At 48.1% G+C, this 11,437-nt stretch overlaps 4 protein-coding genes across 5 annotated transcripts, besides 3 other annotated features; 3 read left to right on the top strand and 1 right to left on the bottom strand.

Moving 5' to 3' along the window:
* Positions 1–426: 426 nt before the first annotated feature.
* Positions 427–468: a microsatellite.
* Positions 469–1,515: 1,047 nt separating this feature from the next.
* Positions 1,516–4,303, top strand: TSTA_028130 (RNA polymerase I and III transcription factor complex component Tbp, putative). Of its 2 annotated transcripts, XM_002479911.1 has the most exons (6): positions 1,516–1,645; positions 1,745–2,043; positions 2,106–2,193; positions 2,272–2,686; positions 2,741–2,761; positions 2,845–4,303. In XM_002479911.1, the coding sequence occupies exons 2-5, from the start codon at positions 1,796–1,798 to the stop codon at positions 2,755–2,757; spliced, it is 768 nt and encodes a 255-aa protein (XP_002479956.1). In that variant the 5' UTR covers positions 1,516–1,645; positions 1,745–1,795; the 3' UTR covers positions 2,758–2,761; positions 2,845–4,303. The 2 variants fall into 2 exon arrangements, with proteins under 2 accessions (XP_002479956.1, XP_002479957.1); XM_002479912.1 differs by having other exon boundaries at positions 2,741–4,303.
* Positions 2,745–5,120, bottom strand: TSTA_028120 (fructosyl amino acid oxidasesarcosine oxidase, putative; the record flags this gene model as incomplete). The annotated part of the gene is made up of 3 exons (XM_002479910.1): positions 2,745–3,749; positions 3,801–4,839; positions 5,072–5,120. 3 exons carry the CDS (start codon positions 5,118–5,120, stop codon positions 3,449–3,451), a joined length of 1,389 nt encoding a protein of 462 aa, XP_002479955.1. The 3' UTR covers positions 2,745–3,448.
* Positions 4,274–4,293: a microsatellite.
* Positions 5,121–5,556: 436 nt separating the features above from the next.
* TSTA_028110 (ubiquinone/menaquinone biosynthesis-related protein) lies at positions 5,557–6,732 on the top strand. Its single transcript, XM_002479909.1, has 2 exons — positions 5,557–5,772; positions 5,829–6,732. Exons 1-2 carry the CDS (start codon positions 5,633–5,635, stop codon positions 6,715–6,717), a joined length of 1,029 nt encoding a protein of 342 aa, XP_002479954.1. The 5' UTR covers positions 5,557–5,632; the 3' UTR covers positions 6,718–6,732.
* A 1,803-nt stretch (positions 6,733–8,535) lies between these two features.
* Positions 8,536–8,590: a microsatellite.
* A 137-nt stretch (positions 8,591–8,727) lies between these two features.
* On the top strand, positions 8,728–10,490 carry TSTA_028100 (uncharacterized protein; the record flags this gene model as incomplete). Its single annotated transcript, XM_002479908.1, has 2 exons — positions 8,728–9,152; positions 9,206–10,490. The coding sequence occupies 2 exons, from the start codon at positions 8,728–8,730 to the stop codon at positions 10,251–10,253; spliced, it is 1,473 nt and encodes a 490-aa protein (XP_002479953.1). The 3' UTR covers positions 10,254–10,490.
* Between the last annotated feature and the right edge of the window lie 947 nt (positions 10,491–11,437).

Raw genomic sequence — 11,437 nt, 5'->3', positions numbered from 1 at the left:
GAATGTGGCTGTATCCGGAATGCAAGAGCCCGTAGGAGCTAGGAGGTTGTGTGTAAGAGTGTCAGTTGTGGTGAGACTGGAAGAGTGTCGGAGCGCTCATGGCCTTGCCCGTAGCATAGCGCCAAGAATAGCCAGGAGACTGAGGGATATGCTCATTGTTGATGCGACATTCCGGCCGACAATCGTCAACAATACCACAATAATCAGATGTGACAAACGAAATAAGAATCTCGGATTCATGTCATGAACAAATAAATCGATTGATCACCTGGAAACGCGCCGACGCTGGGCCAGATTGCGACGCGTCTGGTCTTGGCGCGTCCATCTCCTTTTTCGGGCACCAAGCGTGTTCATGAGGCTCGAGATAAGAGTCATGGCAGTATTCCTCTTTTCTCTCGGGGAAAAAAGAGAGAAGTCAATAAATACTATATATGTATCTATATGTATATATATATATACATATAGATACAAGCTGTATGATATGTGACAACTCGCTGATATGAAGGAACGGTCGGCCAGAAAGGACGCTATACAGTGTCGAGAGGCAACAGAGAAGAAGGAAGAGAGTAGACGATGGCGGCTGGAAAGATTTTTTTGTTCGGTTTACACCGGCTAAAGCGGCGTCATGTTAGAGGACTAAGTTCTGGGGGACAATGGGGGGCACTGCCTGCAAGCGATGATTGGACCGCTCACAATGAAAGGTATTGACAGCCAATGAGAGAATCGATGGGCGATTGCGGAAAATGAATGTCTGACAAGTAGAGAAGTTGCCACCAATCAGCAGCACGCAAGGACTGCCGTATCAGGCTTGGTAGGGGGCTAGTGGGGCAATGAGCAACGCAGTCGGGCGATGATTGGCGGTGTTTAGCCTGGCCGCAGAGCCAATGAGAGCATCCGCCTGAGCTGGACGCTGCCAAGGCCAGCATCATCCATGGGAACGGATAGGCTGGGTCGAGCGAATCCGGACAGATCGCTCGCTGCTTTTAGCGCCACCGTTCCCTAACGACAGGCGGCCCTCGCGCGTATATAAAGAGGCTGCCTCCCACTCCCGCCCGTCTCGATGAAATCTTACTCTAGGTCTTGGCACCGCGCGGAAAACGCCAGCACGTCACCTTCTTCCCCCAAACACCATCACCAATAACCCACTCACTCTCTCTCTTTTACCTGCCTATCTCTCCACATTCCGGCTCCTATCACAGCAGTGTCGCTTTATAGCCGCTCTGTGTCGGTCGCTTACTCGGGAAGAAGATCCTTCTTGTTAGACCTCATCCGTCCGTCGATTGCTGCGACACGTCGTCGACTTGAACGCATCGACCCGTGCCTCTCCCTTTTTTAATACACAACCTCAGATAGATTTCTTGAATTGAGAAGATCAAGGGGGAGAAGAAAAAAAAAAGAAAGAAAGATCCTCTAAAAAAAAAGGTTCCTTCACGCATTAACCTCGTTGTTTTGTTTACCACCCGACCGTTGCTATCCCAAAAAATTATCAAAAGTCACCTGACCTTTGACGGATTGCCACCTGCTTTAAAACGGTCTTCTCTCTTCTACTCTCACCTCATCAATTTCTCTTCTTCCAAGCCATTGCTGCACCATCTCAGCATCTGTAGGGGAGGCATTTAGTTGTTCATCTCCCACAAACGCCAAGGTAGGACTATCCTTTTTCACTGTTGCTTCGTCGCATCTTACCATACATTCATATCGTCGGAGCCCGTTTTGGCTGACCTACAAATTCACGTCTCCTCAGGTTATCTTCGTCGCAACACCACTGAAGTCAGCGATTCATACAACTGTGATCATGGATTCACTCACAACTCATCCATCCAATGCTCAGCAGGCCAAGGCCTTTACCTCGCCAGCATCGCTTTCCTTTCCTGGAGGTGCCGGAGACTTGACTCCTCCTTCGTCAGAGAAGGAAGGCAACCTGGTTGGAATGAACGGTCAGCAGCAGGGAGCAAATGCCAACGGCAACGGGGTGACACCCGCGACTCCGGCTGCGACTCCAGGGGCGAACAACGTGGGGAGTGGCATTGTGCCTACTTTGCAGTGAGTATACACTTTACTGTCTTTTCTGGCTCACCAGAAAGCTGAACTTTCTTCGTTTGAAGAAACATAGTCGCAACTGTCAATCTCGACTGCCGTTTGGATCTCAAGACCATTGCACTCCATGCTCGAAATGCGGAGTATAATCCAAAGGTACTACAAAAACTTTTGTTGATATTGAAAGTTGTTGCAGACTGAATCTTTTTGCTAAACTGGCATTTCCTTGTCTAGCGTTTCGCTGCCGTGATTATGCGTATTCGCGAGCCCAAGACTACTGCTCTGATCTTCGCGTCGGGCAAGATGGTGGTTACTGGTGCCAAGTCGGAAGATGACTCGAAACTCGCATCACGAAAATATGCGCGTATTATCCAGAAACTTGGTTTCAATGCCAAGTTCACCGATTTCAAGATCCAGAACATCGTCGGCTCGTGCGATATCAAATTCCCCATTCGCTTGGAAGGACTTGCCTCGCGCCATCATAACTTCAGCTCTTACGAGCCTGAACTTTTCCCTGGTCTGATCTATCGCATGATGAAACCCAAGATTGTTCTCTTGATCTTCGTCAGTGGCAAGATTGTCCTTACCGGTGCTAAAGTCCGCGAGGAGATATATCAAGCCTTCGAGCTGATCTACCCCGTGCTTTCTGGTATGGCTACTTTTTTCAAGCTTCGTAATAGGCCATGGACTAACTGTCAACCAGACTTCCGTAAAACATAAAGGGGTTGGTCACTTCGTTGATTGCTACTCTTGTGGTAATCACAAGTTTTTCGACTCATGTATTAACATTTTGGTTCTCCTAATTAGAGTCCATCGGGATGAGTGTCGTTCGTCAATTGACCGTTCGATCGAAATACTTTTCCACACCCGAGCTCGGACTCCCCCTATCACGATTGGTTGATGTTTAGCATTTTAGCGGCGTTCTAGCGATTCGATTGACTCCGGGTCTTGTGTTTTTCCCCCTCTATTTCAAAAGAATCCGTTCCCAAACTGTTATATTAGAAGGTTGCGTAACCGCAGACTGTTTTTTTTTTTTCTTTCATTTTGATATGGGCGGTACATTTGCGCTGGTCGAATCAGTACCTGCCTGTTCATGTTGCCCCCTTTTTTTTAACTAATTATCACTTCGGTTGCAGTCTCATCACTTTACTTTTGTATCGTTGATGGGCGGTTGTGGCAGATTGTTGTCAAGAAAGAAGAAAAGGCTCAGTGTGCCGTTTGAGGTCGCGCCTTACTAGCCAGACCTGTCACTCCAATAGCTCAAAGACTACGTATTCAATACTAGTTGGAGAAATGAAGAAATCTTGAAAATATGTCCACGTAATGACTATCTAAACTAACACTGAACGGTATCTACACTCAGGTGTGACATATCGTATGCTTGTAACTATACCCTGATAATGTTTGACGATCACAGACGACTCGATCTCGCAAGCTCATCCTTTAATATCATCCCAACTTTCCCAGACCGACTCCCATCTCTCGTCACAACAAACTTTACCCCCTCTCTTTCCATACTGCCCTCACGCTGTTCTTGTTGATCCGGCCATTTCCACAATCTCTGTAATTCAGGATCTAGTCTCCCCTCGAGAGCATTGACGATTTGATCTCCCAACACGGGGAAGAATTTATAGCCGTGGCCACTGCCACCGGTGGCTAGGAAGAGGTTTGGATGGGATGGGTGGTAGGTTATGAGGAAGTCGCCAGTGGGACTGCTGTTCGTTAGTAGGATTCAATATTGGAGATACGAAGGGTGGACGTACGTATCTGAATACCAGCAGATTCTGGTCCGCGCAAACGGTCTCTCGGCGAAGGCCGGTAGCATTTCACGAAGAGCTTGGCGACAGGCCCTCTCGCCTTCGGCTGGGATTGGCAGGTCGTGCACCGGCAGACTAACTCTCATAGTTTGCGAAGAGCCTGGTACCGGAACATCCGACGGATTCAAGTAACCATATGCATGACGCGCAATCTTGAGTAAATTGTTTCGTGGCGGGATAATAAACATGCCCGTCGAAAAGCTGAGGATGGTGGGCATATGGGCTAATTGTGCCTGCTCTTCGTCTGTGATGTTGATATATGCCAATACTTGACCTGTTGCGTCCACGATACCGCGGAGGTCGACTAATCTGCCTGTTGCTGCACCTGTCGCGAGAATGATCAGGTCCGCGGTGATTGTCGAGGTGGTACCATTCGCGGTATCCTTCAGTATAGCACCGGTGACTCTGCGTTGAGAAGCTGATGATGATGATGATGATGTCTCGTCAAACAACAGTCTTTCCACCTCTCCATGTCTAACAACGACTTTAGCCATCTCATCAAGTTTCTTCTTCGCGAATCGCACCCCGGCTTCAGCATCACCCCATCCCGATCCCCGATTGAAATATCCTCCCGATATATTCATCCCCGCCGCATATCGCGGCACGACTTTTTCCAACGCTGCCTTGTCAGGTAAATAAACCACTTTCTCGGCAATACTCTCTGACCCTTCCCCTTCTTCCTCGAGCAATTTCTTCACATTCTCATAACTCTTTCTGGTGTAATTCTCCGAATCGAAGTTTCCCTCTGTATATACCAGAGCAAGGCCGTTTTCTGTATAGCGACCTTCATGACCCCATTCGGTATTGCGCCATTTCTTTATCCCGGCAGCTGCGAGTTTGGTATAGGCCGGATTTGAATAGTCGGCGCGGATGATGCGTGAAGTGTCCACTGAGGAGCCGTGGGGGTTGGGGATTGTGGGTGAGGCTTCGAGTAGGGTGATTTGTTTGTTTGGGTGTCGCTCTGAGAGTGACAGGGCGGTTGACACTATTGTTACTCGTTAGCTTGTTTGTTTCAAGAGCGTTGAGAGTGTGGTTCTTGGTTGTGGGTGTCTAGGATACAAGTGATATATATATATATACATCCGTCTCAATCTCAGAACATGGTTCAAAGGAGGCCAATCAATAGTTAAGATTCACGCGAGATCAGAAGCCTCACTCCATGAATCCCATCAAAACCAGAGTTGAAACGAAGCTGTCGTGTAACTGGTGACACTTACATCCAAATACCCCACCTCCAACGATTAAGATGTTGTCCGGTAGCTCCATTGAACCTTTGTGCCAGGCCGGTCAATGTATATATGTGATATACCGTAGGAGATGCTAATCGCAGTGACTGCGTACTGAAATGATGATGGGAAAAGAACGTCCAGTTGTTAGAAAGTCATAAGTTATCAGCGCAGTGGAGGCAGTGGATTTCTATCACTGAGTTGGCGGTATCGGAGATGTTCCGGTGTTGGGGCGTGTGGGCACCCACTCCGACTGCAGGATATCTATTTGAGAATTGAACGAACATCTCGTGTGGATTGAGCTATATTCAATCTGCACATATGAATGATGTGTCTTCGAGCACTGAGCAGAGAATAAGGAGGTTGAGGTCGCAAGTTTGGAATGATGATGCTTTTATACATATCCATGCCCAATCGGGACTAGTCTACCAAGGCCGATTTATCGGGACGAATACTCCGTACGGAGCTATCGATTCACCTCTCAACAACCTCAAAAGGGCATATATATACAACATGCTGTTAGATAGCTGAAGCGTCAGCAACTGAATTGCAATGGTCCAGATCAAGATTCACAACTCGCCAATTGGCGTACGGACTACTCGAGAGCTATCGCGGTTTTATAGTTCCCGCATCCAAAGAGTCCAAAGAGACGCTGTATCATCTAAAAAGCCCTCACAATTGAAAAGACCTACGTATGCTTCCATCCCTTACGCGCAATTACTGGAGTCCACGCTCACCACTACTACAGACGAACCGATGCATTCCGCGATGTCTCGGCAGCAACGACAACTAGTCGTCGCGCAATATCACCCCGCATGCTGACGATCTTTGGGGTCGGCATCTTAAGCATCAGCACCTACTGTGGCTATCTATACGCATCGTATCGCCAAGCGGTCGTTCAGTCCAAAACCCTCGAGGTTCCTGAAGATGTATCTGATCGCTACAATTCCACCGCAACGAGGTATGATGCCGAAGTGGAGTTAGGCGAGAAATTTATGCGGTTGGGAAAGAGGAGGAAAGAACTCGTTCAAATGGCCCGTGGAGATGTTTTGGAGGTTAGTTGTGGTACGGGCCGGAATATGGAGTATTACCGTCTAGGGGAGAGGAGAGCACTTGATGAGCGCGGCCATGCCGTATTACAGGGATGTCGATCGGCGACTTTTGTCGATTTGAGTCCACAGATGGTGGAGATTGCGCGACAGAAGTTCAGAAAGCTGTATCCTGAATTCACAAAGGTTGCGTTCCGTACGGAGGACGCTAAGAAGGTGATTCCAACGTCTGCCTCGAACACAGAAGGCTGGAAATATTCACGACCCCATTTTGATACTGTCATACAAACCATGGGTCTCTGCTCTACCACAGATCCGGTTGGACTCCTGCAACATCTAGGCTCGATCACGGAGCCGCAACGAGGGCAGGTCTTGCTCTTGGAGCACGGTCGATCACACTATGACTGGCTGAACAGGATTCTGGATAATCTCGCGCCTGCACACGCGCATCGACACGGATGCTGGTGGAATCGAGATATTGGACAGATCATTGAGCAGAGTGGATTGGAGGTTGTGGAGATTCGGCGATATCATCTGGGGACTACATGGAGGGCTGTATTGCGGCCGAAGCGACCTGATATGAGTTGATAGATAACTAGCTAGAGGTGTTATGTATGATATCCTTTCTCACTGTCTAACGACGTGTACAGTATTGGTGTATGATAGGACTAGCCGATAGACTTTGATAATGAATGAGTAAGCTCGCAAGCCACGGAACCGCCAGCCAATCAGCGTGCCCACATTCGAGACAACCAAGGCAGATCAGATCAGAAAAACCTGATTTATCAGATCAACCACCAGCGAAGAAGTGTGGCATGAATGATACTTTGTGGCTTACTGACATCAATGTGTCTTGATTACAAAAGACAACAGATATTGGTCAAAGTCATTGAGTCTGGAATCAGTCGGTGAGCATGCATCAATTTCAGTTGTCATGGCAAAGCGCTGCCAAATCAGACGGGCGCAGCAACATTCCACGCGACAGTGGGGCGGGCCTGGCGAGCAAGGCCAGCCCTTGTTATGGATTTACCGTTTTGGACCAGGTATATATGTCGTTGCATTGCTATTGGATGCATCGTCAGCATTTCTACTCTCGCATCCATGTTCAAATGTCGGTAAGATGTACGGAGTATATACTATAACTTAGCAAAGTTACAGCTCAGTGCTTGTACTCTGTACATGAAATAATACTACAATGATATATGGAGTACAAATACCGGAGCTACGATTGGATGGATAGACACTTTAGGATCGAATCCCGAGCACAATGCCACACATAATATACACACGTAAAACTACTTTGGACTGAAAAAAATCTTTTTTCTTTTTTTTGTACGCTAGTCTAAAGATAGTTAGAGTACGGAGTAACTCCAATGAGTCCAGGCTCCAGAATGCTACCGCTAGTCGGGATCCAGTCTAGCGTGGCTATGTAACTGAGGCTGCACTGTGATTGGCCGTTGTATTGCCTCTCCCTGCCTCCCTTCTTTCTTTGCATGCAAAAGTGTCGAAGGAAGGCACGACTGACTCGATGTGCATCTCATCCCTTCCATCTTACTTATTCACCTCTAGATAGACAGTTACAACTCACATTATCTTCACCAACTATCCTCATCTTTCATCTTTCATCTCTCGTCTGTCAATCAGTCAATCAGTCAATCAGAAACTATTCACCTCGTCCAGTACGACCTCTGGTTCGCCCACCAGCCATCGCAGTGACGTCCTCCCGCTCGTCATAGACCCAGCGTCCATTTGCCCCCTGTCCTCATCCGAACAACTTCACTTTTGAACGAACCGAGGATCTTCCGACTTGGAGTTCATCGAATAAATACAGAGTACTTTTGCCCCTGCATTATTATACATCATATCAGAGATCTTTGCCAGGCGGTGTGCATCTGCATCAACCTAGTCTAGCCCAGCCTGTCTCATCTCGTTGCGTCGGCGTCGGCTTATATTTTTTTTTTTTTTCCCTCTGTTCATCGGACAGCCCAACGGTTGGTTCATCCATTGATCGCTGCCTCGCCCGGGCTCTCTTATTTTGATTTTTTTCTTATCATCGCGATTTTTATCCCTCTACTATCATCTCAAGTACTAACCCCTTCAAGGTGCTGTTGTATTCCTAAAGTCCATCTTTCGGGGTCTTGGATAAAATCTTCCATCCAGAAGACTCCGCTGATCCATTTTAACGTGCTCCTTACCCAATCAGTCAAGCTGCCAGCCCACTGTAAAAGAGGGTCTCTCATTTTTTTTTTTTTTTTTCTTCGCAGCTCTCTGGATCTCCACACTCGAGCAGTCAGGACACCAAAACAAATCCTGCCGATTTGTTCCGCCCCTGCGATCCTTCCTTCTTCAGTCTCTCACCTCTTTGTATTATTGTATCATCCCTCATCACCATCCTCCCCTCCTTCGATCATTCTTGTCATTATTACTCTTGTTCTATTATTATTGCTACTATTTTATTATTTCTCCATCAGTATTGTTTTTGTAATAGATTTAATACGCTCTCTCTCTCCTCCGTTATACCGCCTGCCGTTATTTTTATTTTTCGCGCAACTTTCCCCCTTACCCCCTTACCCCCTTACCCCCTTACTATCCATCAGAATGCCCTACAACACACGTCGAAAGTCGTTGTCGCTCCCTTCATTAGGCATTCACTTGCCTAACGCCTCTCGCTCGCACAGATCGCCCTCCGCATCTAAGAGTTCAACCTCCGGCTCAACGATACTGGACGAACATCCTTCCAAGAAAGTCAAGAGGTCGCATGATGTCGCCGACTCGTCTACCTCCGCAGACAAGTCGCAGAAGGTCGCCACTGGTCGCATAAGGAACAGCCGAGGCGGATATGAGCATACTCCGCCACCATCACCGGGCGATGCCGTCGATGCCGCTATGAAGATCGACACCGAAGGCATCAATGATGATGTGGTTGTCGCCGCCATCGAACAGTTGGAGAAGACTGGCAATAAGCCTCACTTAGTGCGCGAGCTGGCCGCTGTGCTAGTGAAAATAAACGATACTGTTGCTAAGTGAGTTCACGGAAATCCCCTGTCGCGCGTATTATGCTAATGACCTGAACTAGTTCGGCAAACCCTGCTGCCTTGCTTTCTTCGCGCCTCAGCACTTACATGAAACGATCATGGACCGCGCTGTCGCCATGCCCTATTGGCAAGGAACTTATCAACGTGCACCCTCGAAAAGTGTTTTATTATCTTACCAACACTCCGCACCAACCTCTACCTGAAAATCTGGAAGATATGGTTGCGATGGATGAGAAAAGGTTGACTCCAAGTCTCTCCAGCGGAAGTGTCGATCAGGACGACGAGGACGATGCGATGGCGCGCGAGCGGTCGCGACTCAGTCCTAGTCCCGAGATCGACCTGTCTTCTCCTGAATTTGAGGTAGAGCATGACACTTTTAATGCGCGCAACGGTTCTGGTTCTCATACGAATCAGAACAATGGCCACCATCGCCTGTCGCATAATCATAGAGCGGCTTCTCCGCCACTGGAAGGTGACGAGCGGGAGTTTACTCAGACTGCCAGTTCTTTGCGCGAGCGAGCATCCGAAGAAAAAGCCAGCCGACAAAGTAGCCTAGCTGCTTTGAGCATGCCGACTTCCGATGAATCGCACGATGCTCAGATCCATGCATTTCCCGGTTCGCCTATGGATGAAGATCCTCTCACCACGTCAATTAGCGAAAAGAGCCAATACGGAGACTATCTCTCACAAGGTGGCTCAAACAATCAGGAACAAGATCTTGACGACGCTGCCGTCGCCACTTTGTTCGGGACCTCGCCCTCCCCGTCGCTTACTTCGGTCGCAACTTCGTTGTCGTCTGGTACGACCGCGCCATCCGAAGCTGAGCTTGCCGATGTCCCTCTTGCACTACCTACATCCGACCTCGCCCGTTCGAACACCGCCACCGCCACCGCCACGGAAGGCACTTCACCATCATCCCTGAAGCGCTCATTTGACATGGTTGAGACCGGCTTCCCGACCAAGTCAGTCACGGATTTTAAGCGATCTCAGACCTTTGATTTTGAGATGGTTATAGATTCATGGGCCGATCTTCGTAGCCCGGAGACCGTAGAGGTCGACGAGCTGGATGAGATGTTTGGCGATTTTTAATTTTATATCTACTATCAACTCCCCCCTTCTCCTCTCCTCTCGCTATGATAAAAGAGTTCTGATTGATACCTTGTTTATTTTGATCGTTTTAAAGAATTTGCATGATACTCAAGCACGGTTTTTGTTTTTGTTTTGACTGTTTTTGGTTCGGCTGGCTTGATGACCTGCCTTTTGGTGTTCAGGGTTTCTTCTTTTTTCTACTTCTCTACCTGTACATGACTAATTACGTTATATCCTCATGGTCTATACAGACCAGACTTGACCTCTTTAAGAGTTCTTTACCTCGGCGTTTTTCAAAACATGTACGATTCTGAATAGCAAAAGTGGAATTAGAGAAGAAAGAGAAAGAATAAAAGCGAAGCGAAGCAAAGCAAAACGCGGGTTTCCCCTACCATATCTGTCTAGAGTACTTACTGCTGAAAAAGATCACGTGGTCAGTCGTTATGTTTTGGGAGGATGATTAAGCCCCCCGGGAAATGTTTCATTTCATCCAGCCATGGAAAACTTGAAGATCATGGCCGCTTTTCGAACATCGTATAAAAATAATATTCCAAGAATAGTCTCACGCCACGCTGACTTCCTACTTTAGAGTTTCATAGCACATCTGCAAAGCCGTGAATATCAATTACCTGGTTTTTCCAAGTGCTCGAATATTCCACCACCTTCAATAAATCAGAAGAAGGTCAGGTCGCCTTCTGTCCGGCGCCATTTGTCGTCCAAAGCGGCCAAAAGCTTCCATTGGCGCTCATGCACATCTAGCTGGACAAGTTCGCGTTGGTTTCCTGACAAACCAATTATACCGTGATCGCCTCCATCAACCATGTCTCGGACTCCGCCTCATGGCCGAAGCGGTGGTGGATAGATCTGTCCATGAACGAGGCACCCCATTCCAGATATACATTTTGAATTTGCCGACAGTCTTGAGCTGAGTGATCCGGGGTTGATGGCTACCAATGAGCACGGGAAGCGGCTCAGAGGAGAGACTGAAGATAGACCCGGGTGGGCCATATCGGGGCGAGCATGTAGCATGTGAGATGGCGAATATCGCGACATCAGACCCTAACAGCACAGCCGCCTTGAAGTCCGTTTCCTTTCCCAGAGACTGGGGATAAATATACACGTCACCGTCACCCGTCTCCGTGAGTGAGCATAGCCCGTTGGCGTTCCCTGCAATGGCGACCACA

The sequence above is a fragment of the Talaromyces stipitatus genome, genomic scaffold (genome assembly GCF_000003125.1).
Source record: "Talaromyces stipitatus ATCC 10500 scf_1105507295541 genomic scaffold, whole genome shotgun sequence".
NCBI lineage: Eukaryota > Fungi > Ascomycota > Eurotiomycetes > Eurotiales > Trichocomaceae > Talaromyces > Talaromyces stipitatus.
Note: the sequence above shows the minus strand (reverse complement) of the source record. Positions and strands in the feature narration are given on the sequence as shown.